At 44.3% G+C, this 26,270-nt stretch overlaps 2 protein-coding genes and 1 long non-coding RNA gene across 4 annotated transcripts; 1 reads left to right on the top strand and 2 right to left on the bottom strand.

Annotated features, from left to right (window-relative positions):
• Window positions 1–142: 142 nt before the first annotated feature.
• Window positions 143–5,092, bottom strand: SIKE1 (suppressor of IKBKE 1). The gene is made up of 5 exons (XM_085082848.1): window positions 4,757–5,092; window positions 4,568–4,673; window positions 4,073–4,215; window positions 2,064–2,177; window positions 143–1,659 (listed from the first exon to the last, which is right to left on the bottom strand). Exons 1-5 carry the CDS (start codon window positions 4,913–4,915, stop codon window positions 1,570–1,572), a joined length of 612 nt encoding a protein of 203 aa, XP_084938974.1. The 5' UTR covers window positions 4,916–5,092; the 3' UTR covers window positions 143–1,569.
• Window positions 5,093–13,363: 8,271 nt separating this feature from the next.
• Window positions 13,364–25,607, top strand: LOC146426927 (bile acid receptor-like). 2 transcript variants are annotated; one of them, XM_085082934.1, is made up of 11 exons: window positions 13,364–13,453; window positions 17,776–17,900; window positions 19,020–19,376; window positions 20,225–20,365; window positions 20,920–21,059; window positions 21,149–21,253; window positions 21,344–21,443; window positions 22,548–22,676; window positions 22,935–23,054; window positions 23,900–24,013; window positions 24,164–25,607. In XM_085082934.1, the coding sequence occupies exons 2-11, from the start codon at window positions 17,810–17,812 to the stop codon at window positions 24,391–24,393; spliced, it is 1,527 nt and encodes a 508-aa protein (XP_084939060.1). In that variant the 5' UTR covers window positions 13,364–13,453; window positions 17,776–17,809; the 3' UTR covers window positions 24,394–25,607. The 2 variants fall into 2 exon arrangements, with proteins under 2 accessions (XP_084939060.1, XP_084939061.1); XM_085082935.1 differs by lacking the exon at window positions 13,364–13,453 and adding an exon at window positions 15,463–15,592.
• On the bottom strand, window positions 15,590–24,271 carry LOC146426928 (uncharacterized). The gene is made up of 3 exons (XR_014856591.1): window positions 24,134–24,271; window positions 17,263–17,320; window positions 15,590–17,175 (listed from the first exon to the last, which is right to left on the bottom strand). It is a non-coding gene; the product is annotated as an uncharacterized LOC146426928 (long non-coding RNA).
• Window positions 25,608–26,270: the final 663 nt, after the last annotated feature.

Here is a 26,270-nt window from a genome sequence, read left to right as displayed (position 1 = left end):
GTCTGTGCAGGGCCAGGAGTTGGACTCAATGATCCTTGTGGATCCCTTCCAACCAGAGATATCCTGTGATTCTGTGAACATATTTGGACTTACTGCCAATTCTCACCTGCTACTAATCAACAATAAACTCAATTAAAGCTACTGCCATTTAGTTTCTGTTTTATTCTGGCTGCACAGCAAGGACCCTGCACTGGGATAGTGAAGATAAAAATGCATCACAGGCATTCTGGATTATGTTAATGTAAAATGAATAAAATTCAACATTTTGGTCACTGGCATGTTTCACTCAGGGTGCAAAAGGCTTGGGACATGCAGAATACATGGAATTCCTTCAGCACTCACAAAACAAAAACACTTGAGAAAATATTTTCCATTGGGTTTTTTATTCCCTCCTGAACAATTTCGAATAGAAAAGGACTGTATACAAGAGCACTCCTGTACAGAAATCCCATATATCTACCAGTCATGCTGGATACTCCAAATGTTTACAGTGTCTCCAAAGTTCACTGTCTCTCAGTAAGCACAGGAATGAGTCACCTTCTGCATCTATCAAAAGTCTCACTTGGGAAAAAGTGGCATTAAAAATTTAAGCTAATAGTGGAAACGAGATGTTTACTGTTCTTGGAAGATTATTTGATCACAGGTAGGACAGAAATCTTTATATAAAAGTGTCATTAAAAATACCACCCTATTGAGAAACTCTATGACACTGCGCCTCTAATTTCACTCACTACAGGACCTGCAGTAACTATGGAACACCTGTCACCACACTCACCTGTGATGTGACATTAGAAATCTGTGTATGGGAGTGGTTTGGTTTAGTTTTGAGGCAGACCTGAGCTCACTCTGTGTGAACCCAAAGTGGTGAGAGGTCAAAGAGCTTAGATCTGCAGGTGCCGTGCGCTCTGGCAGGGTCTGAGCACACAACACAGCAGGGCTGCCTGGTAACTGGAAGCACTGGTAAGGCTGGGACAGGTCTATCTAATAAAAAAGATTAATCCTTCAAAAATGTGTATGTGGGGAAGGATTGTTAACTCAAATCTTCATCCCTCAAACAAGGTAAAGTTTGCTCTGAATAGGAGTGACCCCTCCAAGTGCTCTGCTGGTATCTGCTGCTCAGTCTGTAGAGCTGAACTGCCCTGCACAGCCAGAGCTAACCACATCCCTGCCATTCACTCTGTGCGTTCCCAGTCATCTCTTATTCCTTCTACCAAGCACAATAATCACAACCTGCACTATGCTCTCTAGCTACAGACAAGGTGGATTTAAGAGCCATCTGCACAGCTGAGATTATTAACTAAAGCTCATAAAAAATAAGAAAGGGAGAAGAAATGAACCATCACAAGGGAGGACACATCAAACACTTCAGTGTTAAGCATCCGAGTGCTGCAGGTACTAAGACAGAGCAGGGTGCAAGCTTCTGCCATCAACACTTCCGAAAAATGCAGAGAAAACAGCCCACACACTTTAAAGATAAAACAAATATACAAGGAAACACCTGAAACAATAAATCCTTGTCAGGTATTTTCATAATAGTCTCTGAAGGCTTGGAGATGAGGTTTTTGTGGCCTAAGCTTCACAGTCCGGCAGATCTCCTCTCCCCACCTCGAAGGACTCTTTGCTGATCGACAGCAGCTCACGCAGCTCTTTGTTTTCAAGCTGCAAAATCAACATTTTTGCTGAAATAGAAATGAGCTAATTCCCAACTAAAGGACTATCACAGAAAGGTGCTACTTCATAATTAAAAGATGCTAGTCTTTGAACAGTCCCGCTCCTTCACAGATGCATAGAACACACAGTCTGTAATGCAAGCATTAACACAGTGCTGCCACAAGAGCAACCACATAATTTAAAGCTTATCTTTTGCTTCTGGCTTTACTTTTATATATATATCTGTATATAATACAAACATTAAGAACTTGAAAATAAACAATCATGTTCTGCATTTCCTGACGCCATCCCCAAATTCTGAGTGCTGTAAGTCTTTATCACAATCATAGAAAATCCAGAGAAAGTCTACAGATTGAGTTTGATCTATCTTCAGCAACTGTCTCTGCTCTTACCTCCAACTGAGCCAGTTTCTCCTGAATTTTAAAGAACTGCTCATCGTCCACTTGAACAGCTTTTCTCATCACCTCTCCCATCTCACATATCCGGTCTATTTGACTTTCAATTTCCTGAAGGACATAACAGTAATACATTCACTAAGTCCAGGCAAAAGCAACAGTCATAATTTATCCCTCCTAAATCACTTCCATTTTCCTGATTTTGGATTCTCTTTCTGTTTTGAATTTTAATGCTTTCCTCCCAAGCACTTGCAAACTTCTCTACTTTGTATACTTAAGGATAAGAACTTGTACTTTATTATGCTTTATCAGGAGTCATCAGTGAAAACAGTGAATAGAGACACAGCAGCCAGCCAGATAAGGTGCCAGATAAGGCACCTTGACTTAAATGGAAATAATTTCAAGTGTGACAAGGCCTGAGACAGCAGGTTCAGGTTCATGTGAATATGATTAGTAGGCAGCAAATTTTATATTGCTTTATTAGAAAAAGCCTGACTGAATTTATAGACACCAAAAATAAAAGCAAAGAAGATTTCAAGTGTGGAGTAAATAGCCTTATCTCAGGACATCAAGCAATAAAACTAAAGCAAGCAAGACCAGAGCCTCCTGAGGCAGATTTTACAGAATCTGTCCAGATACAGCAATAATCCTTTAGAAGATGCATTTTGCTGAAGCTCAGAAATGCACATGGAACAACCACTGACGAATTCCAATAGGGAATGCAGAAACAGCTCCCGTTTGAAGAGCAATACATCAGGCAATGTGACAGGGTGGAGTTTCTTTGAGTGCCCATAATTCTTCTACTGTCTCTGGAAGATAAATGTGTCAGACAGCAGAGAATTCAGTTTTGAACTCCATTAGTCAGAAAGTATGTAAACAAATTGGAACACCCAGAAGAGAGCTGGAGAACAAGAAAGACTTCTAGGAAAAAAGATTATTATTTTTCTAAACAGGAAGACGGTTATAACAAGAATATAGTTCTTTTAAAGACATTAGATGTTTATTACTGTCCTCCAAATGGTGGGGAGGAAAAAACTCATGGACTGAATCTGAAGTACAGAAACCTTTGCCAAGGTATTGAGAGTCAAGGGATATCCCTTCAAAGGTTCATTCAGAGCCTTTTTAACTTTGCATTTGCAAGTTTTGTTCAAATGTAAAGCCTTGATAAACAGCAATTTGTGCACTCAGGCAGGCACTGGAAACCATACATTGCTATACCACTTGCCTTCAGAGGAGTTAAGCAACTCACAAAAAAACCCCAGTGAGTTGCCACACAGCAGCGCAAAGATACTGATGAGAAGAGTTAGGCTGGCTCCAGTTCCATTCAAAGCCCACAGGGTATGACATGTCACTGGGTTGAACCAACCTGCTGTTCTCTAATCACATAAAAATGCACTTCAAAAAATGCCTAACACAATTCCTAAGTTTTAAATGGAAATTTAATGTTATTCCATTGTTATTAGATACATAAATATGAAACAGGCAGCAGTTATCAGCACTCATATCTCAGAGTTCTGAAGTCACTGAGCCCAGTGTGGTCAAAGGGACACTTTTAGGCCACTGCACAAAGTACCTCGATTTAAAAACACTTGGGAGTGAAGTCTCTTACAAACCAAACATTTGTAGCTGATGGAGATTTAGGAGGCTTTTCCCCCCTTTATTACAGTTACTGAACAGGAATTATAACAACTTGAATATCTCTGATTTTACTGTAGAGGATCAGGCACATTAAGCTTAACCCAGGGAAGTCACCATCTGGTTAAAAGAAAAAGTTTCCACCTGAGCTATGAAGGGGCTGTGTCTTTCACTGTCCTCTGTGACAGCTGTTACAACCCGTGTGCTCTGAATGGAACAGGGGGAAAAACACCAGCAAAGAGAAACAAGAGTTCGATAAAACGGATTTTGGAGCAGAGACATTGCAGGAATGGAAACAAAGGTTGCATGACAGCATGCAGGTGACAGGGCACAGGGGTCGTGAGCACTCTCCTGTCCCCATCCCACCTTACCCCAGAATTCGCCTGATGGACTTTCAAGACTGGTTCTGCATCTTCAGCTTTCCTCCCCTCCAGAAGCTGTAACATCTGCTTCCTGTACTTGCTCATGATGAGCTCTAGCGCATCCTGGTGCTCCTCCAGCGAGACCCACAGCTCTGCAGAACACGGCATGTCACTGTCACGACCGGCAGCGACAGCAGGAGCCCCGAGGCGCTGGGTACCAGCTGCGGGCGGGACTGGCGCTGGCCCATCGCTCCCTGCCGCTGGCCCGGCGGTGGGGCTGCCCAGAGCCCCTCGGCCGAGGAGCCCCCCTGACCCGGGATCTCCCGGGGCATCAGCCGCTCTGCCACAGGCAACACCGCCGCACCTCCGCTCCCCGCGACAAGAGCCCTCGCCAGGACCACCGGGAGCACAGCCGAGCGCATCGCCCAACACGCCCGGGGGTCCCTCTGCACATCCCCGCCAGGATCCGCCCCCGCTGCCCCAGCACCGCCCCGGCCCGCTCACCCCGGTTCTCCTGCTGCAGGTCGCGGATCTGCGTGTTCTCCTGCGCTAGCACCACGTGCGGCCGCAGCCGGGACGGGTCGGGTCGCTCCGCCGCGGCGGCCGGGCCCTGCCGAGGACACAGGGGGTCGGTCCGGCCGCCTCGGGCCTACCGAGCCCCGGGGGTCGCCCGGCCCGCCCCGCCGAGCTCACCTGGTCGGCGCAGCCCGCGCCCGCCTCGCGCATGGCGGCCACGCGCCGGTGCAGCACGGCCGACTGGTCGATGAGCGACTCGGCCGCCGTGTCGTGCTCCTTCAGCCGCTCCAGCAGCGTCCGCGCGTCCGTCAGGATCTTATCGATGGTGCAGCTCATGGCGGGCGGCGCTGCTCAGCCCCGCGGCGGGCCCATGTCCCCGGCGGCCCCGCCGCCGCCGTCCCCTCTCAGCCGCTCCCGGCCGCTCTGGCCCCGCTCCGGCCCCGCCGCCGGGCGCGGGCGGACCGAACCCGCGGGGCCGGGACGCCGTTTCCGCCCGCGGCCACAGCGCCGCCAGTGCGCAGGCGCGGGCCGGAGGGTGAGCGCCGCTCTGACAAGTGACCGCCTGGCGGCGCCAGAGCGCCACAGCCAGCGCGGGGGGCGGGGCCAGAGCGGGACGGGGCTAAGGCAGATATGGGTGGTCTGTGGGCGGAGCCAACCCTGGTGGGCGGGGCCAAGGGGCGCGGCGGTGCCCGGCCGTTCCCATGGGAAGCGCGAAGCTCTGGGGTCCCGTTGGCTTTGCGCTGTTTTGGGGTATTTTGGGGTGGTTTGGGGCGGGGGGACACCGCCCTCCCCCGGCACACGGCGTTCCGCTGCCGGCTGCTCCCGGTGGGTGTCCGCGTCTCCCACGGCGCGGTCCCGCGTGTCCGAGCGCCCTGCACCGAGAGCTCGGGCTCGGCCGCAGCGGCTCGGCCCCAGAAGCCCGGGGGAGCCCGGGACAAGGCCGGCTCCGAGCGGGCGCTGCTCGGCACTGCCTGTTTGCGGAGGGCCGGCGGCCCTGACCCCGGGTCCCGCTTATCTCTGCGGCTGCTCCCTCACAGCGTGATCAATCCCGGCTGCCATCCGCGGGGCTCCCGTCTTATCTGATGCTGCTGTTTGTCCCTTCCAACAGTAAACATCCGCCACTCAAAATAACAAGCTGTGCAATGCTGACTCGCTGCTTTGATTCTTATTTGCTAACTGAAGCTACTGTTGGTGATCCGGGGTGTCCTTGAGGCTTCGTGCCACAACGCTTTGTTCAATAGCACCGACTTCATTGACAATGTTTTCAACAATCATATTTTAGCAGGACTCCCTTTGACTTGAATCGTCTTTCGAGTTTAAATCTCCATTCATACCGACATATGAGAAAACTCCAGGATGCTTTATCAGATGAAGGTTCTTTATGATCCCAAAGATAATCAAGCCTGGTGCAGAAGTGCTGAACGAGATAATTTTGTATAAGCAACAATCTCAAAACGTGTGCACAATGCAGAAGAACAGAGTAAGCAGCTGCAGTTGGAATATTTCATCAGAATCAGATTAATTAGTAAAGAATGAGAGCTATTCTGCGTATTTGAGAAATGTAATCTTTCCACTTGTGTGGAACTAAACATCCAGACCATGCCTATAGCATGTTTCACCTTCTGATCCTTCCCTATTTTTCACTTTATTAGAGAATACTGGAAAGTTAAGACAACTTACCAAAATTCCTTTTTCCTAATGGGAGAGTCATGGAGCCACTTGGAAAAGTGGACCATCCTGGTTATGGAACAAGTTGGGTAAAGATTGCCCTGGCCCAAAATGGACACATCATCCCTAAGCTGTAGCCAGTGCTCGTTTCCCCCATGTCACCCCTACATCCTCACATGAGGATTCAGCACCCACTGCTGCTTCCCTCTGCTCCCATTCCCAGCTCCCTGCCTCCCTCCAAAGCCTCTCCCAGAACATCCATTTACACAGAACCTCTGGGCAGGCTCACAGAGCAGGCCCAACACAGCTCCATGGAATGATCTGTGTGCCAGTGCCATCTTCCCCTTTTTCACTTCATTCAACACAGGGATTTCTGTAAAATCAAACTTGCAATGCCTTAATTCCACTTAATTCAAGCACTCAGGAGCCATTGAGAGACACAGCACTGGGAATTCCAGTTCACATCCATGGGAAGTCAGCTGAAGGGACCCCCAGGCTGGGCAGTGTGAAGGATCATTTGACCTCTGCAGCAGCTGCACCAGGATGTGAGTCTGAACCTCTGACCTGCTCTGTTGTTGTGTTTATAATTCTGATTTAACACTCACTTCTCCCTGGTGACAGAGGTGCCACCCTGGCCTTCCATGCCAGCGGTGACAAGCAGGGGTAGGCGAGGGCCAGCACTGCTGTGCCAGAGTGTCATTTCTGGATCAGTTTATTCTCTCTGTGGCATTCTGGCTTCTTGGAATAAAATTCCAGAATGAGGGAGATGGGAATCTACAACACCACTCAGTCTGTGCTCCCCCTTGGGGCTGAGGCTCAGCCCTCTCCAGCAGATCTGACACGGAATCATTTGTTCAGCTCCAAGGGACAGCAGAGTGAGTTCCTGTGGCGCCAGGACATGGAGCTGATCCCAGCAGGACAAAGCTCCTTGGTTTAAATGCTGGGAATGCTTGTCACCAAAACTTCAAGTGGGTAGCAATAGAGCTTAAACAAATCAACAGATGAGCATTTCTGAGTAGTGGTGCCTTCTAATTCCTTTGGCTTATCACATCAATTCTGTGTAAACTAAAGAGAATGTATAAATTTGGCCTCTCAAACTTTTTAGTGTTTAACTTCAATTCGATTAAACACTTATGTGTGTGTACAAAGTAAAAAATGAGGTTACCAGAGGTTAATGCTTTAATGCTTTTAATAACTCTTAACCACATGGCTGTATTTTGTCAAACAGAACATGGGCTTGTTGTAGCAGCAGAGGTGAAGGCTGGATAGCAGAGTACTGGGATACTCAGGACAGCAGCGCTGCTGCAGAGCCCAAAGTGCTTCCAGGCCATCTTTGGAAAATCAGAAATAATATTTCTGTGGTGGGATAAATACATAACAGTTCTGGGTACAGCTGAGGAGCTTCTTGCTCAAAGTAGGAAAATCTTAAAGAAATCTAGATGGACCAAAAGTGAACACAGTTGCTTAGGAGACTGGTGCACCTTCCCTATGGGGACGGGATGAGGGAGTTCGAGCTGCTCAGCCTGGAGAAGAGGAGGTTGTGTGGAGACCTCACAGCACCCTCAAGGATCTGAAGGGAATGACAAGGAAGCCAGAGAGGGAACCTTCGTTAGGAACTGGAGTGACAGGACGAGGAGGGTGGCTTCAAGCTGAAGGAGTGGAAATTTAGGTTATATATATGGAAGAAATTGTTCCCTGTGAGGGTGGGGAGGCCCTGGCACAGGCTGCCCAGAGAAGCTGTGGCTGCCCCATCCTTGGAAGAGTCCAAGGCCGGGTCGGACAGGGCTGGGAGCAACCTGGGACAGTGGAAGGTGTCCCTGCCCATGGCAGGGTTGGAATGAGATGGGATTTCATGTTCCCTTCAGATCCAAACCATTCTGGGATTCTATAAATGGACCCATCTCAAATGGCAACCTCTGTGATAGATTGAGTGACATTTCGATATTGGAAGTAGAGAAAAGAATGAAGGGCAAATTTCTAGGATACTTGTTGCGGTTTGAGAAAAATCATATCAATTGTAAGTGTGTTCAGCACAGTTAGAAACACTGTGGCTAAGTCTCTGAAAGCACCATATCCCCCAGTGGTGCAGCAGGCACCAGTTTTTAAAAAGTGCAGTGTGACATTTCTCATTTCCATTACAAGTCCTTCCTTCAAGACCCAACTATTTCAGCAGCTACAGCTGTTTAAAAAGCAAACCAGCCTCCTCTCACACCACACACCCCAACACTTCCTGACTGCTTGCTTTTAGAATCAAGTAATGGTGTTAACAGCACCACCAGCTACTGTCACAATTTCCCTGGTATCGCCCTCAACAAAAGTGTAGCATAGAGACTCACAGACCAGGAGCCCAGCTGAGTCCTCCTCTTGCACTTCCCAGCCCATACTTCAAGGTAGATTAACATGGCATAAAGCAGAGCTGTCCTGTGACAAAAGTTATTACCAAGAAACTCAGTCTTATTGTTCATCCCAATTACCCTGCTTTGATAAATCTCGAGGAGTCACCCACTGCACTCACATTTATGAGTCTAATATTCTTTCTGCAATTAAAACAAATGTCCTCAAGATGGAATCCAGGCTGGAAAAAAGGAAAAGCATTATCATTGATAAATGGATACATCCAGTTAGTTAGGTCTCTCAGCAGCAAAACCTCTGCTGATAAAATGCTGAGCAAGGGATTCCACAATAATTATTTTGTAATGCTTAATACAGAGTTTCAAGATCTTCTGCTTTATGGAAATCAGGTCCAAGAGTTGACTTCCCTTTGCTGTACCTAAAAATTACAGTCACTCCAGTGCCTAAAGTGACAAGCATTCTCTACGAACTACCAACTCTAGAGATTGTAATCAAGCTTAATTGATAGCTTTGCTTTCTTCCACCTTGTGCCTTGCTGGAGCATTTCATTAACAAGTCTTAGTGTTCCAGCCAAGGGGAAGCAGATTTGGCAGAGGGTACTGAAAGGAGGAGGTGTCAGGGTACCCAGGAACTTTGTGAGTGTTGAATGGATGGGCTTATTGTGCCTACTCTGCCTTCAGGCACTGCAGATGAAGCTTAAGAGAAGGAACAGAAGAAACAGCAACACTTTGTGGACTGTCCTGAGATTTTCAGGTGAGTTTTAAGCAGTTTGGCTCTTGCATTGAAATTCATCATAAATCAAGTGTTCTTCAAGGTTTGCCTTACAAGCCTCTAAGAAAATGCATGGTGAAAATATCCAACAACTTCATGATTAAGAAAAAAGGCAGCCTTACAAAGACCAAAATTGTTTTTCCTCTCTGGTCTGATACTTCATCATTTAATCCCATGAAAGCATTTAAGAACTTAACAAGAGCTTCCATCTTCCAAGCTTTTTCTTGTCCAATTTGACCATGAGGATTTGTCTGAAACATTTGATGCAAAACAAAGAGTATTTCTATTATCTCACACTTATGAACAGCTCTCTGCAGTGCTAAGCTGTTCACTCTGCAAGGTAACACTGACAGGCAAAATTGGTACCACAAGACTGTGTTATTTCTCACCCAGGACTGAGGTTCACCCACACCCACACAGAACACCCAAACTGTGACAGCATTGCTGAACCTTTGGAAGATCCACAAATAATCCAGAAGAGAGAGGGAACAGAAAACTTGCAGTTTTTTCATGAGTTCCACAACAAATTGGAAAGGAAATCCAAGCTCTTGGAACACAAAACATTTGTCATGGATGTGTCTGCCAGTGCCTTTTATGCCTCTAAACCATTTTATTTCTCTTACACAAAAATATGTAAAGATTAAGTTAGACTATTTTGATACATGACCTGTATTGTTAATACTCAGCTTTCTTTAATATTGCTCAGAACAGTTTACCAATGGGAGAGATTTAATTCTGTAATGAAATAATCTATATTTCAATATAACCTTTAACTCACATAGAACAACAATTACTGTAATTAGCAATTATTTTTCCAAGGGCTTCCAATCGTTTAGTATTTGACTCTTGCTTTCATCATTTAATGATTTACAGTAATGAGCTGGAACATCAGTATTTTTTACTGAAATGGCCAAAATAGTTGTCCAGGCATCCTTGCCCTCATGTGACAGATCTCAGATGGCTTGGGGAGAAGTTAGCCAAGAGCAATAGACAATGCCATCACTTCTGTTTCAGTTCTGCTGAAAAACAACAACAAAGTGATTGCTGTGCCTTGCAGTCAGGGCTCAGTAGCTCTTGGAGGGCTGTTACTTTGCTGAGATTCTGCCCTTTGTTTGAGTTTTGTTTGACAAATGCTTTATAAATGAGCAGAAGAGGTGGTTTATGTTTCATTAATGAGGCTGATAGTGGTTAATTACTGAAGTTACGTAAACAATCCAATACCAGATCAAGCCAAAAGAGTCATTTATGTAGAGAAGATCCAGCTGGAGTAGATACGATTTCCTTTAACTGTTCAGATACCAAACCAGTCACAGAGATCTGGAATCTCCAGTCCAGATGGACAAAGAATTGTGCTAAGCTTGAAAATGGATTCTCTCTGCAGGTACTGATCCAGGGAAGCCCTTCCTTCATCTCCAGCTTCCTCACCCACCAAACCCTTGGAGCCAGCTGCCCAAAGGGAGACATTCCTTGGAGATCTGACTGCCCAGAGCTCCCAGTTTGCACTGGTGGCAATGAGGCTACAAGTGCTGCAGCAGTGTCCAGGTCAGGCTGCTGTCCCCAAATCTGCTGGTTTGCTATGGAAAACACATGTGTCCCTTATTCCCCACTTCAGTGCCACTTCTGGATGTTGGCTCATGGCATGAACTTGTTCAGCTCCTATTTTCAGGCTGTATCTGTGAGTGACACTTTGTTTACTTACCACTAGTAAAGCAAGCTTGGAGTCTGGAATTATTTCCTTTGTCACTGAAGTGGCTCTGGGCATGTTACTGATCAGAGATTTCATCAGTGTTTAACAAAATTGATGTATGTATAGAAAAATAACAGAAAACAGAGCTGGAAGAGAGCTTAAAAGTCCTTTACAAAAAGTCCTCGTTTACAAACCAAAATAACTCAGAAAAAACAATTCTTAAGTTCTATCTGGTTGCCCAAACTGATCATCAAAACATTCAGTGGGGAAGATTGTACAAGGGACTCACTGCAAGGCTATTTTTACCACAGTAATTGCTTTCTCTAGTTTGTAATTTAAATCTCCATTACTCCTAAAAAACCTTTCTGGGTTTTGATTATTTACAAGCATGGAAAAAAGTTTATTTTCCTCTTCTTTGCAGCAATATTTTAGGTGACTCAAGTGTGCCCTCAAGTCTCCCATTTTTGTCATGCTAAGCTTTGAATAGGAACAAAATTCGTAATTTGAAAAGGAAGAGTGATTTGTTAAAATAATGTAAATATCTGTATTTACATAAATATATGTATTTAGCCAGTCACCTGGTCTGAATCACTGCATGACTATGCAAAATAGTTTCATTACTACAGCATGGCAGTTAGAGTTATTAACCATGGGCTAATAATTACTGCAGTTCATTTCTACTACAACTAAGTTTTATATACTTATTTATAAACTGATTTTAGAAACTGAATTTACCCTGAATCCATGAGGCTTTATAAACTGAGCAGAATGGACTTTTGATAGCTTTTAAAAACCTGGGCTTCAGGCTTAAGTTCCCTGGAATAAACAGGCTCTAAATAGCCACATCCCACAGCTAATTTGAACAGTTTATCAGTAAGGTGGCTTCTATCAGGAAAAATGCTAAAAATAAAAGTCAGTAGCATTTAAAAGCTAACCACAATATTTCACAAACTTCTGCTTGTTTTTCCAACTTTCATGAGAAAGGCTGGATGAAGAAGCCAATGGGATATTGTGAAAGAGAGACTGCTATGAAAAAAATATTTGTTTTATCAATTGTAAAACCTTCAGCTTTATTATTGAAGTTTTTTGACAACTTCACAAGTTTCTGTATGAGGCTGCTTTTACCAGAAAGACAAGTGCTGACCATAATTAAGCTTACAAGATCATTGTCTTTGTCTCTACTGCATTATCTCTGCATTTCAGCCTCCCATCACCACACATGATCAATTCAGGATATCTAAAAACATAGAAAACCCCATAATACGCTCAAGTAACATCTGTCAGTCAATGCTGTTTGTTCTTGAAAGACTCAACCATTCCAGTCCAAGGACAGATTCCTAAATGGTGCCATGGCACATGGAAATAAGCAGCCTTAGGACTGCTCTTCTCTGGAGCCCATGGAGTATCAATATGTCCCTCCTTTGAAGGGCAATGTCAGTTTGCTGTGTATCCATGAAAACCTTCTGTCCCAAAGACTGTTTTAAGGGGATTTGCTCTGAGATATCCAACAGGATTTTTTTCCTTTTGCCATTTAATTCCACACAGTATTAAACAGAACCAGTTTTTCCTGAGGTGAATGGAGAGCTGCCCTTACACAGAAGGCAGGTGAGCTCCTCTTGGAGTGAGGAGACTTGCAGCCTGCTGGGAGCACTGGAGCAGCAAGATACCTAACAAGAAAATTCCCTCTCCAACAGGTCACATCTACCTAGGAAACAATGAAAACGTGAAATTAGAAGAAGTTATTAATAATGGAAATACTTGGGCTTTTAAGAATGAAATTTTGCTGAATTAACTGTAACATGAACTTAAGTTCACTGAAGTTACCAATGAACTTAATGTGCTGCATCACCACGGGGATGTCTGGATCAGAACATCAGGACAAACACACAAAGGTGAGTTTGGTGTTCAGAGATCCTGGCCCAATCCAGCCTTTCCAAATTAAATTATTACATCATGTAAATATCTCCAAATAATACTACTGCAATATTTTCCCCGCTTGGGAATTGAACATTGTCCATCACCACCCTGACGTGTCAACGTGAAGCAATCAAAACGGGAGAACTTTAATTCTAGCGAGAAAGCAGAATATTTGTCCTGGGCCAGGGAGGACTCTGGGAAGCAGTGACGTGAGGGTCCCCATGGCCTCTGTCCCTGATGACCCAGTTGTGATTTGATTTATGTGGGCTCGCAGCTGCCCTTGCTCCGACCCCAGAGGAGCTGTGTGGGAAGTTCGTGTCTCGGAGCCGAAGCGTTGCTCTGCCGAGTGTCTGGAGCCTGGCTGTGCACACAAACTGATAAATAGGGAAAGGCCTGCTTGCTCCAGCTGCAGCAGAGCTGGGTCGGCGCTGCAGCCCCACGGACTCTGCGCTGGGACAGAGCAGCTCCCTGCAGCCACCGTGAGTATTTCATTTCCTTCTCTGCATACTCTGCTGTTAGAAATTGGTGCTCAAGACATACATCAATTTGCCATGTGAAAATATTCCAGGCACTGGGCTTTTTGCTTCTTTACCTCCTTTTATTTTTTCTTTATTTTTAAATATCTGACTAAATGAGAACAGAAAACATGCACTTTTAAATTTCGTATTCTGCTGCCAAGGATTTGTTCCAACAGTACTTCATTGACACACAGAGTGAAGAAAAACAACTTTTAAATTCAATTATTTGTTTCCCTTCCCAAAAGTCCCTGGAAAACTGTGAGTTTCAAACAACCTCTAACCTCTCATTTTACAATGTATAAAAATTATGCCTTTGAAATAATTATTCATGGAGTAACAATTCCAAAGGAAAATGTCAAGATAATTGAACCAATTGATGAAATAAGCCAGTTGCTATTATGGTTATTATATGACCAGAAAGGAACGCATTTAATGAGAAGAAAAGTGGAGTTTCTTCAAAGAGTAGCTTTGGGAAACTATTTGGCACATTAAAACCATGAGAAACAGAAAAACCCTTAATAATGCATTTAAGCTGCATACAGGATCAATCAAGTGATCCTACAATTTCCCCTGCAAAATCATTCTTTAATTAAGCAGGGATTACTGAATTGCTTGAATGAAATTGAATAGATCAGCTGGCATCACACCTACTTGGCACTGATTATGCTCAGTTACATTTTATTTTCCATTTTTGGTTTAAATTTTCCCAAAGTAAAAAAAAAATAAGCTTTGCCTTCCAGCAGCACGCAAAGTACAGTGATTAAACCCGAGCCTGAAATGTGCTCTGAGTTCCACTACGTGACCACTAACGTGCCCCAAGGTGTGCTACATACATGGTGAAGACCTTCAGCTCGAGTTCCTAAAATTCCCTGTAAACAAGAAATTTCCCCATGACTCAACTGTCAAAATATTTACGATAGCAGCTAAAGCACTGTCAGTATTGACCTCTGAAAGGGCTCCCTGTGCCTCTGCTCCATGAAGGATGTTTTGTATCTCAATAAATTTGATAAGTTGATGATATGTTGCTTTGCGATACGGAGTTTTATAGTAATAAAAATGATAAACCCCACATTTTTCACCATAAATAGCAATAAATAGATGTACCGTTCAGATTCTAGTCTGAATGTGTACATTCTATTTATGGTTCTACTCTACTTTTATCAATCAATGGCTTTTTTTTCCTTAGAGAATTCCATTTCTGATAAATTGTCAAATCTTTCAGTTGGGACTAAGAACTAAATTTCTGCATTAGGTGATAATCAACCCCTTGAATCAACAAGTTCAGGTTTGTAGTGAACGTTTGTAGTTGAGAAGATGAGCACTGGCAAAACCAAGCCTGTAAAAGCACATTTTCAAATGTGCTTAAGTCACCTTGAGTGTAGGTCACCTCTTCCAAAAAACACCATTACCCCCACCTGGTCAGGATTTCACACGTGCAAATGTCCAGGAAAAGAAGGAAAACCAGGAACATTGTGCGCTTTACGCAGATGACATTTTGTGTCAGCTCAGCGTGTGTGACTGAGGAATGAAGACTTCCACCCTATGTGTGTACTGCTTGAGATTCTCAAAATAAGTCATCAAAAAGTTCATCTTTTGTTTTCAGTTATTGCCACTTTTTAGGCTAAAGACCTTTATGTATCATCTCTGGGAATGTATTTGGATTTTTGCTTCCTTTTAAAGCACTCAGGCACAAACGCTTGGTTATATCCTGTGGAATACACAGAAAAGAGAAAAACGAGCACAAAACATTTTGTTTTGGGAATGGCATGACTGCAACTGCCCCAAACATCTGAACCTGTTGCTCCAAACTTATTTCAACTTTGTCCCAGTTGTTGTTTTGGACATTCCACCTGGGCATGTGTGGTACGTTCTGTCAGCAGCTTCACGTGCAGAATTGCCCTGCCTGGCAGAGGGTTAGTTTGTGTCTGTGTGGGCTGGGGAATGTCCTGCAGGTCATGGCTCACTCCCATGAGGTGTGAGGGCTTTGGGATGGCTACAGAACCTCGGGGAGAGCAGTACATGGATCACAGAGTCCCAGGGATTGCTGCAGTTTGGAGGAGGACTCCCTGCTGCTGCCTCACTCACCGGGGTGAAGCAAAGGTTGGAACATGCGACTCTCACAGTCACTCGTAAATAATCAAAACTTGCCTGACCTAGGAAATGAAGTTCCTTCCTTGCATATCTTATTCTCTTATTCTGTTCTTTCTTCTTTTTTCTTTTTTCCTCTTTTTTTGCTTTAAAAAGCCCAATGCTTTGTTTTATCAAAAGAACAAGCTTGTCAACACTAAATTCTCAAACGTCAGAAAATGAAACTCTTAATGTTCGTGCATAAGTCTTATTCTAAGACAGTAGAGCATTCCTCAATGGAAACTGGATTTACTGCTGTTCTAACATCCTCTTAAATTAAGATCTTCTGTTTACAAAGTCTCAGTCTAAACTGGAAATTTTTTGGTTGCAACTGGTCACTGTTATAAGCCACAAAAGTCAGTAAGAAGAGATAAATCCGTTCTCATACAACACCTAAGCTGAGGAAACTTTGCCTAAGGAAAATCTGCTTCCAAGATTTTGAACATTTAAGCAAGTGACCACCTTACATCTGGTGCTTCATGCTCCCTGACTTTATTAAGCTGGATCAGTGTAATTTTTTTAATCTACTATTCAATTATGCCTTTTATTTAAATAAACCAGTGGAATTCAGAAACGCATTTCTTTAGCAAACACACATTTTTGGGAAAAAATGTAGACTTTGCCCAGGCCAAATTGATCTAACTGATAAGAGCTCATGATTCAGTGACTCATTTTGCTCTCCAACAAATATTTACTAGCAGAGATAACAAACCCCCAGCATTCCAGCCTCACTGCATCCTTTCACCTTCTGCTGACAACACGAAGCGAAAGTGGTCAGCCCCAAAGCTCTGTCCAGTCTGGGAGAAGGGATGTGTGTGTTTTCCAGTCAGGACTTCAGATTCCCTGGAATAGTCCATTCATTGTCTCAGCAAGGTGCAGGTATAGCACAAACCCCACCATGGGAGTCCTTCAGGAAAGGTCTTTAAACCCAACTTGCTGTAAATTCTGCAGAGAATCCCATTGCAGAGTAGGAGTTTGATTTGCTGTATTTTCCAAATACTTCCATGCCTTTTTCATCTTTTCTATCCTTTGTCTGCTCAGGGAAAGCCTGTGAGTGGTTCATGGGCAAATTGTCTCATACAGCCCTTGCTCAGTGGGCATCAGGCTCAGTAAAGATTTAACCTGTGCCATATCCCAGACATGCAGAGGGACAAGGAGGCAAGGAAAATATTCCTACTCACTCCTCTAACTCTGGCTACTCTGTTGCCTCTCAATTCTAAGCAATACCAGAGGTTTTCTCTATGTATATAAACACAAGCTGAGCTCATGCCACTGTCCATATGGACTTTTTTTTCCCCTAAAACTTTTAAAAAAGTTTTTAGAGCACAGTTTTTCAGAACTTCCCTCTAGATTTGAATTTATAATTCAAATTACTGAAAAATTAGGTTAGTTTTGAACTCCAAGCACAGCAGATCTTCTCACTGTGTCGCTGTTTTATTGGGAATGTCAATGAATCCAGCCAGGCCCCCTCAACGACCAGGGGACAGTGGAAAGCTCTTTAGAAGCAACGCATCCTGTAGGAAATCAATATTTTGGTCTTCACTGCATACTTTACACTGTTAAAGGAACACAGGGTCTTAAATTTAATTCAGGCAGTGTTTAAACAAATCAAAGTTGATTTTACTGCATAAATGTGTACTTACATGGGGAAGAACATATATTCCATGCTGGCCGTTTGATGTTATTTTCCTTGCTTCAAATCTGCATAAAAAGTGAATGAACTCATTAAAAGCCCTTTTTTTTTTTCCTCACAAACAGGACAGCCCCACACCCACACCAGAGCAAATGCTCTAACTCATGCCCAAAGCAAGTTTCTTCTGTGCAGTGAAGCTCCTTTTAATTTTCCTGAACTCGAGAATTTACCAGTGATTAGTCCAATTCCAACCCACAGTTTTGCGTAAAACTCAGAGCAATAAAATTTCTAACTATAACTCGGAAATTTAGGAAAGGATTTTACCCTGAATCTGTAATATTAAGACACTCAAACATTTTGTAACCTTGCTGAGGGCACTATGTGACTTTGCAGAGACATCTGATTTTCTTATGATCCAAAAACTCTCCCATATTCTGGAGTTTTCTGGTTTTTAGCTCTGTGTCTAAACCTTCCAAGCAGTTCTTTCCCATGGGATTTTCCTCTACATGTCCCCTTTCTCCAGGTTGCCATTTAAAGGCTGATCCCCAGCAGGGTGAATGAAGCAGTGCAGCTGGGAGCAGAACATGGCCAACACGTTTGTCACTGTCCCCGATGGGTATGGCCTTCCCGAGCCCATCCAGTACTACGGTGAGTAAAGCAAGTTTTATCCTCTGGAAATACGGGGAGATGAACACCAGTGGGAATTTCTATTTTTTTTCTTCCATTTAGTTTATCTTTAAAGCACTTGAAAGCTCTTACCAAGCTCGTACTGAAAGCGTATTAAAATCTTTTAGCTCATACAGACTTTCGTGCATGATGTGATTATTCTGACTGAGCATTCCATAGCAACATTCCCAGTGCTCTCTCCCTTTGACTTGTATGGAGAAGACACAGGTTTTGTTACAATATTCCAGATACATTATAAATAGAAAATGCCTATTCTGTATCTTATGTAGCTATAATTCCAATAACTAATTTGATTCTGGAAGACTAATGGCAGGACCCAAAGCCTGCTAAAAGGAAAAAACCACCAAACTGTTTTAAAAATTATTTCCAATTTGTTTTTATAGAGGTCTTAATAATCCCAAAGGAAGAATGAAACATGATGCACGTTGCACAGGCTTTCTTTGGTATAGCTGTGTGTATTTAAGGGAGGCTGGATAAAATTAAAACTCAACAGACAGAAAGGCAGGAAGAGACTCTCTTTGTAATTCTGTACCTACATTTTACTAAACCAAAATTTCATAACAATAAAGACACGTGTGTGAGAAAATACTAAATAAAACAAGTCTGCTTTTCACTCCTCTGCAGTTCAAGACTCCTGTCACAGTAATTTTTAGTACTCTCTAATTTCTACACCATTTTCCTCAGACCCTTGTGCAAGATTTTCAAAATGATGTCTGAGAGAGGTATCAGTAACAAACACTTCATTCATTAAAAAATAATTTAGGGAATATATTTGACAGGTAAAAACAACCTTTAAGTGAAAGATCTAAAGGCTGCTGTGCCATCAGCTGGCAAGTGATGTTCAGTTATCTACTAACACTAATCCAGTGGCACCCACATGATATTGCTCAAAAAATTACTGAGCCATTTTTGCTACATTTAAGATTTTACTTAAGAACATTACAGGTAACACATTTAAATAGAATGTGTCAGGCTGCCCCTTTGAAAATGTGTTCCTCTAAAATATTTTCAAAGTTTGGAGCAGCTGATGTCGGGCTATTGTCCAGGCTTTTATTCCCCTTTCGATTTTCCCCGTCTCAGATGTTTTACCAGAGCACATCAACTACCAGCTGCAGGACCCAGATTTCCAGGCTGCCCCTTACTGCCAGTACTCAGCAGTCCCAGTTCCAGCTCTGCAGTCCCAGCCTGCTCCATCCCCGTACGGCTCCTACAGCCTGGATCCCCCATACAGCGAAGGGCCCTGTGTTGGCAGCAGCTGTGAGCTCAGCAAAGGTCCCTTCCTGGCTCCCCACGTGGAGGATGGAGGCTACCAGGGCTTCAAGAGGCCCAGGCTGAACCACTCGGTGAGGCTGAAGGGGCAGGAGGAGCTGTGTGTGGTGTGTGGGGACAAAGCTTCAGGGTATCACTACAACGCACTGACCTGCGAGGGATGCAAAGGTGAGCATGGAGAGGGCCTCAGAGCAACCTTCCACTGCTCTGATTGAGCCAAACAGATTTGGTTGGGTTTTCAGCTGGTGTTTCTACAGAAGCTTTTAATTTATTCCTTATCTAACATCCTTACTCCAGATTTGTATAACATTTTTTGAAGAAAAGCCTTCACAGTCTGTATTTAATATGAGCACTTCAAGCACCTCAGTTTTGCATTGATGACACACTGGAATAGTGTCAGTGGAAGCAGGTGCTGGTTTTCTCATGAACATTTATTAGAGATTTATTTTAGTGCTATAAATTTTACTTGTTATAAAAATTGAATAAAAACAATTGCTAATTATATATTAACTTGTTTATATGGGAGCTGTTTCATGATGGACAGGCACCAATCTCTGCACTGTGAGCAGTGACAGGACCAGAGGGAAGGGCTGGAGCTGTCAGGGGAGGGTTAGGTTGGATATCAGGAAAATGTTCTTCCCCCAGAGGGTGCTGGGCACTGCCCAGGGAATGGGCACAGCCTGAGGCTGCCAGAGCTCCAGGAGTGTTTGGACAGCACTGCCAGGGATGCACAGGGTGACATTGTCTGTGCAGGGCCAAAGGTTGGACTTGATGATCTCTGTGGGGCCCCTCCAGCTCAGGATGTTCTCTGATTTTATCATTCTATATAAGGAAAACAGCAATTAATATTAGTCAGAAAGAACCGGATATAATGATGTTTTTTAAAAGCAAATTTAAAATCAAAGTAATGCTTCCATTTCCAAAACCCCAACCAAACAAACCTGAAAGACACTTTTAAGTCACTCTGAGATGAAGCTCCTTAGATCTCTCCAACCATAACCTGGTGCTGTTCCCAGGGTTTTTCCGGCGCAGCATCACCAAGAACGCTGTGTATCGCTGCAAGAGTGGGGGGCACTGTGAGATGGACATGTACATGAGGAGGAAGTGCCAGGAGTGTCGCCTCAAGAAGTGCAAAGCTGTGGGAATGCTGGCAGAATGTAAGTGCTCCTTTATTAATCCACTCTGATAAAACCTTTTCTAAAGTCAATTCCTTCCCAGTGATCCTGGTCTAAACTTCATCTGGCTGTAGGAAAACTAACTTTGGAGACTGTAGCATCTGTAGCATCTTCACATGCAGAAGGCAGCAATGCTTGGGAAATATCTCCTCACCTTAACACAATTGTTGTTGAAAGACATTACAAGAATAAAGCACTAACAAGAGAAGCTAAATATCCCAAACCTTGTCAGGACAGCACTGAGCAGATCAGATGGGCTTTGGAGTTTGGGGGGAAAAATTAAATAAAAAATTCTGATGCCTGTGTGTCACAGAGCCACAAGTACAAAGATGACTGGAGACCATCAGGCCTTTGGTGGCTACTGAACATCAGCTCAGCTGATCAGTGACACATGGCCACATTCTCTAGGAAACATAGTTCCTTATAGGTGATGACTTCTGTGATGCAAGGCTGGAGTTATCTGTAATAAAAGTGATGATTTCAAACTGCAGTTAGCTGAGGATACACACATTGATGGCCACTTCCACACCTCACAGGTTTGCTGACTGAAGTCCAGTGCAAGTCAAAGCGACTCAGGAAGAATTTCAAGCAGAAGAGCAGTTTCCTTTGCAACATAAAGCTGGAAGATGAGGGACTGAATAGTAAGCAAGTATCATCTACAACAAGATCTGGAAAAGTGGGATATTTTTCTATTTAAAATATCTCTTTTTATCGTTTATTCTTACCCCAAGTCACTGTCACTTGATCGGTTTATTTTTTTAACAGATCCCAGAGAAGATGGAACTTACTCCAGGGGAACATCAGCTCCTTGACCACATTGTAGCAGCACACCAAAAATACACAATTCCCCTTGAGGAAGCCAAGAAGTTTGTAGGTATCCAGCACACCCAGCATCCATTGCTAAATTATTATTCTCCTGTATCTTGGCTATATCCAATGTCCAAATGCTCTGTCCTGCAGCTACAGGAAACTGCAAGTCCTGAGGAAAGTTTTCTCCGTCTCTCTGAGACAGCTGTTGTCCATGTCCAAGTGTTGGTGGATTTCACAAAAAGACTGCCAGGTAAGTTTCTTCCTCTGGTGAATATTAGAGGGACCAAACCATACTGGTGGCATGAACCTGAGGAAAATACAAGCTTTCAGAAAAGCCTTTCAACTGATTATTTTTACTTCTAACTTGCCATTTACTTGTCAAAAGGACAACCTTTTGAAGCTTTCCCTTCAAAACTTTTCACTTCAAAACCTTGTTATGATTAGATTTCTTCTCCATTTCTTACGTGGAGTAGCCACAGTTTCTGGAAGCAGGTGGACATCAAAATACCACCTTGAAGGAATTACTATTTCATCACATTCTCTGAAGTCCAGTGCAGTTTGCAATTTATCATAATCATCAAAGGAAAAAACAGATGTTCCTTCAAAGGAAAAGGCAACACAGAAGGGACTAACCAGCTGCTCTTATTCATATTTTGCTGTCATAAAGAACAAGGGAACATGCAATTAAACTCACTGCATTTCAGTGTAAAGTCGACAAAGTAACATTTGACAGGGAAGGGTGATAATTTTTTCATTGTAAAACTCACTGACAAAGGTCAATCACCAGGTATTTGATGTGATTTAGCACCACTGTGTGACAGGGCTGAAGGAAGGGCTGAGCTGTTTGTTTTCTTGTGTTACACATCCTGCTTTGATCAGGGTTAAGAAAAAATCACTCAAGTTCCTTTGCTCTTGAATTACAAGTGCAGACAAGTAGCTGTCAAAAGATGAACACAATTTCTAAAAAGAAAGTAATGTAATGATGGATAAGGGGAATATCCACAGTCACTAAGCAATATAGAAAATTTATCAGGTGTTTGGCCATGTGATATTTATCAGATATTAGGAAGGTTTTGATAAAATCTTGCTTAGTCCCAAAATTTTTACTTTTATCTTCTGTGAATCTTTAAACACTGAAAACTGCCCCCTCTCTTTTCTTTTTTTCCTATTTTATTGTCTAACCTGTGAACTAGCAAGAAAGATCCCAAGTCTTTGGCACATACCTCACTTAACTATGACTCCTCTTTTCCAGTAAAGGCATTTATTGAAAAAAATATCATTTTTTCACCTCATGTTGGGGGCTCAAAGGCAGCCCCAGCCTTCCTTGATTCTGAACATGCATCTTTCTCTGCAGGATTTGAGAGTTTAGCCAGTGAGGACCAGATTGCTCTGCTGAAAGGGTCCACAGTGGAGGCGATGTTCTTGAGATCAGCCCAAATTTACAACCAAAGAATGAGCGAGTGCCAGCCATCAACCAGAGAAAGTAGGTTTGAAATACTTGACTTACACCATTGTGGGGTGGGTGGATAATATCAACTATATTAATTATGAATTACATTTTGTGTCAAGTTTAACACAAGAGATCAACAATAATGCAACCAAAGAATTTGGTGCCAGATGCCAAAAAGGATTTTATACCTGCGTGGGTCTGGGAAAAATTCACACATTTTCAGCAGGGATATAGACAAATATTTAAGATCACTATAAGCTTGACTGGGAACTGTCATCTGTCTTGTTCCAGGTCATGTAAGACTTTCTAATCATGGGATGTGTTGTCACGTTCAAAACCTTGATAAAACCAACATTTATTCCATGGAAATGTGTCATAGTGAAGAGAGTCCAACTTCTACTACTACCACAGGTAACGAAGGCCTCAGAATCAAAATACTGTGAATCTTTTGCTTTACTGGCCCTAATTTTAATTACCCCGAACTACACTGTCCCTATGGCCACCACTCCAGCTAATTTCCTCCTCTCTCTCCTCTCTTCTCTTCTCTTCTCTTCTCTTCTCTTCTCTTCCCCTCTCTTCTCTTCCCCTCTCTTCTCTTTCCCTCTCCTCTCCTCTCCCTTGAGCTGCTCTGGTATATGCTGACATTACATCCTCATGGCAGGAAAAGGTGGCGTTCATGTTTGCATATATCCCAAAATAAAGCCTTGAGTTCTATCAATCCATCTGCAAAATTCCACAGTATAACTGTAATACAACTTTTGTTATTATTTTAGAAATTAGCATTGTTTTCACTAAGTTTGTTAACTATTTCATGCAATGCTCATTCCTCTTGTGCTGGGCCCTCCTCGGAGCCCTCCCTGGAGACAGGGACAGACAGGGACAGACAGGGACAGACAGGGACAGACAGGCACAGACAGACACAGACAGGGATGAGGGCCCCTCTCAGCATCTCTTTAGAGGCTGAACAGCCCCAGCTCCCTCAATCTTTCACAGAACCATGGAATCACTTAGCCTGGAAAAGACCTCTGAGATCACGGAGTCCAACCATTCACCATTTCCTCATGAGAGAAGATGCCCCAGTGCCCTCATGACCTCCTCAGCCTCCTTGCAGCTGCTCCAGGGAGGGTCTCCTACCACCCTTCAGGCAAAGATGATTTGCGACTGTTTCTGTACTGAAATAACATCCCCATTACTCTGCACGTTTTTGTTTTTCGGTTTTTTTTTAAACAAAAAATGTTGGTTTTTTCCATTTCAAGGCATAACCGAGGAGTTCATCACCGCCCTGTTCTACTTCTACAGAACCATGGGGGAACTCAAGGTGACTGAGACCGAATACGCTCTGCTCGTAGCTACAACCGTGTTCTTTTCAGGTAAGCTGGCAAGGTGACAACGAGCTGTCACTTGCCCCGGGGGAGCTCCTACTTGTCCCCTCAGGGCCGGCGGCGCCGACCGAACCCTGAGGGGCGGCGGCGCCTGAGCCTCCCGGTGACCGCGCTGTCCGCGCCGCCGCTCTCCCGCAGACCGCCCGCTGCTGAGGGACAAGCGCCACGTGGAGGAGCTGCAGGAGCCGCTGCTGGGGATCCTGTACAAGCACTCGAAGCTGCAGCACCCGCGGGACCCGCAGCGCTTCGCGCGGCTGCTGGGGCGCCTCACGGAGCTGCGCTCGCTGCGCCATGCCCACGCGGGGGCGCTGCGCGCGCGGGACCCTCGCCTGGCCGCGCCGCTGCGAGACCTCTGGGACCTCCACTAGGCGGCGCCAACGCCGCCGGCCCGCGCGCCCCTTCCCGCCTCGGGCGCGCGCCGTCGTTTCCCGCCCTTTTCGCTCTCCCTCAGAGGCCGCCGTGAGGTGCCGGTGTCGGTGACGGTGCTGGAGGCGATGGCGGTGTCGGTACATGTGTTGGTGTCGGTACCAGGGTCAGTGCCGCTGCTGATATCGGTTTGGGTGCCACTCTCGGTGCCGGTGTCAGTGCTGGTGTCGATATCGGTGCCGGTGCCGATTGTCGCTGCTGGTGTCGGTGTCGGTACCAGTACCGGTGCCAGGTGTCGGTGTCGCTGCCACCGCTTTGCGGGCTCACGGAGAAAGAAAACCCGTTTAAACCGCTTGTGCCGCCGCGCCTGAGCTCCGGCAGGGCCCGCGGCCAAAGCCCGGCGAGAGCTCGGGCCGCGGGGCTCTGTCAGGTCAATGGTGCCACCGCCGCCCCCGGGCTGGGCTGCGAGCCATGGGACAGCCCGTGCAGGGACAGGGGACACTGCTGGGAGCCCCCGGGCAGAGTCCCGACCCGAGCACACACATCCTGCCCCGTCCCGGGGAGTGTCCAAGGCCAGGTTGGACCCTACTCGGAGCAAACTGGGATAGTGGAAGGTAACCCTGACCACGGCAGGAGGTGCAACTGGATCAGCTTCAAGGTCCCTTCCAACCCACCCCACCCCATGGCTCTGTGTCTGTGTGCAATTCGCTGAACTCATTCTCTGCAGGCTGCCAAGATTGGTGCTGGAGGGAACGCCTTCCACTTTAATTTCAAAGACTTCCGCTCTTATTCTCTGTCAAGACTGAAGGGAATAATCTTCTCGATCATCTGCTCTGTGTTGTAATTGAACATCACTGGTGATAAATCCACATTTGATGTGGGTAGCTCAGCAGTGAGCAGTGCCCCAGTTGGATGCTTGCAGTAGCTTTGAAGTCCTGCTTACACCAGACCAAATGTGCAGTGAAAATGTTCTGTCACCGCACTGAGTTATATGAATTCAACAAGTTATTTTTTCATGTTGAGGTTCCTTATTGAATTTGTTTAGATTCAAATGTGAAATACTGACAGGAGATGAGTTACGCTATTTATGCTATTTTCTGTGACTTGGAAACCTTGTAAAATGGCATTTTGATGTTAAAACGTAATCAGATGTGGTTTAGAACTACCCATGGGAGTAAAGCAAAAAATAAATATCAACTACTGGACTTTACAGAAACCTTTTGCTTCCTGAATCCTTTACCATGCACCTGTGCACAGACAGGCAGCAGCTGATGAGTTCTCACCATCAAAACCTCCCACTCTGGCCACAGTCTATAAACCAAACTACAAAACACCAGTGGTTTGAAAAGCCACTGTGAAGTACAAAGCAAGCAAGAGAGTTCCAAAGCCATTACCAACTTTGGTAATTTTGAAAATTGCAGGCAGTCAATTTATTAATGAAAAATCCTATTTTCACATTAGCTGTACTTTTTCTTTTTCTTCTGGATTTTACAATCCTTCTTTACAAATCTACCCATAAGAAACTATCTTTTAAGTTTGTGCAGGGGTTTAACAAATGCCCAGATGATGATTTTAATTTGCCATTCTGTCCCTGTACAGAGGCAAAATCACTGATACAGGTAAAATTAAAATAAAAATTTAACTTGCACATTCTTTAAAATTTTTTAATATGGTCAAGTTTTAATATTCTAATGCTTGTCTTGGTGCTCTCATAAAATATTCAAACGACAAATTGGTATAATTTGTCCATTGTGGTTTTATTAAGCACAAGAAGTTTAAAAATTATCAGCCTTTTATTTCATTACTACACGGTGTTAGGGGTTTACTCAGAAGGTGAACTTTTTAAATGAATGTTTCAATTCCTGTTGTTACCCAGAAC

Source organism: Lichenostomus cassidix, chromosome 26 (genome assembly GCF_008360975.1).
Source record: "Lichenostomus cassidix isolate B80296 chromosome 26, HeHo_3.0, whole genome shotgun sequence".
NCBI classification, from domain to species: domain Eukaryota; kingdom Metazoa; phylum Chordata; class Aves; order Passeriformes; family Meliphagidae; genus Lichenostomus; species Lichenostomus cassidix.
Note: the sequence above shows the minus strand (reverse complement) of the source record. Positions and strands in the feature narration are given on the sequence as shown.

What these genes read in the sequence shown, in the direction of transcription:
- SIKE1 (XM_085082848.1), bottom strand. Translation starts at nt 4,915, where the DNA reads ATGAGCTGCACCATCGATAAGATCCTGACGGACGCGCGGACGCTGCTG. An exon ending in GCGCGGGCTGCGCCGACCAG is followed by an intron (nt 4,674 to 4,756) that starts GTGAGCTCGGCG and finishes TGTCCTCGGCAG; the next exon opens with GGCCCGGCCGCCGCGGCGGA. An exon ending in TCCATCAGGCGAATTCTGGG is followed by an intron (nt 2,178 to 4,072) that starts GTAAGGTGGGAT and finishes TATGTCCTTCAG; the next exon opens with GAAATTGAAAGTCAAATAGA.
- LOC146426927 (XM_085082934.1), top strand. Translation starts at nt 17,810, where the DNA reads ATGAAGCAGTGCAGCTGGGAGCAGAACATGGCCAACACGTTTGTCACT. An exon ending in CTACAACAAGATCTGGAAAA is followed by an intron (nt 21,060 to 21,148) that starts GTGGGATATTTT and finishes TTTTTTTAACAG; the next exon opens with ATCCCAGAGAAGATGGAACT. An exon ending in TTGAGGAAGCCAAGAAGTTT is followed by an intron (nt 21,254 to 21,343) that starts GTAGGTATCCAG and finishes TCTGTCCTGCAG; the next exon opens with CTACAGGAAACTGCAAGTCC.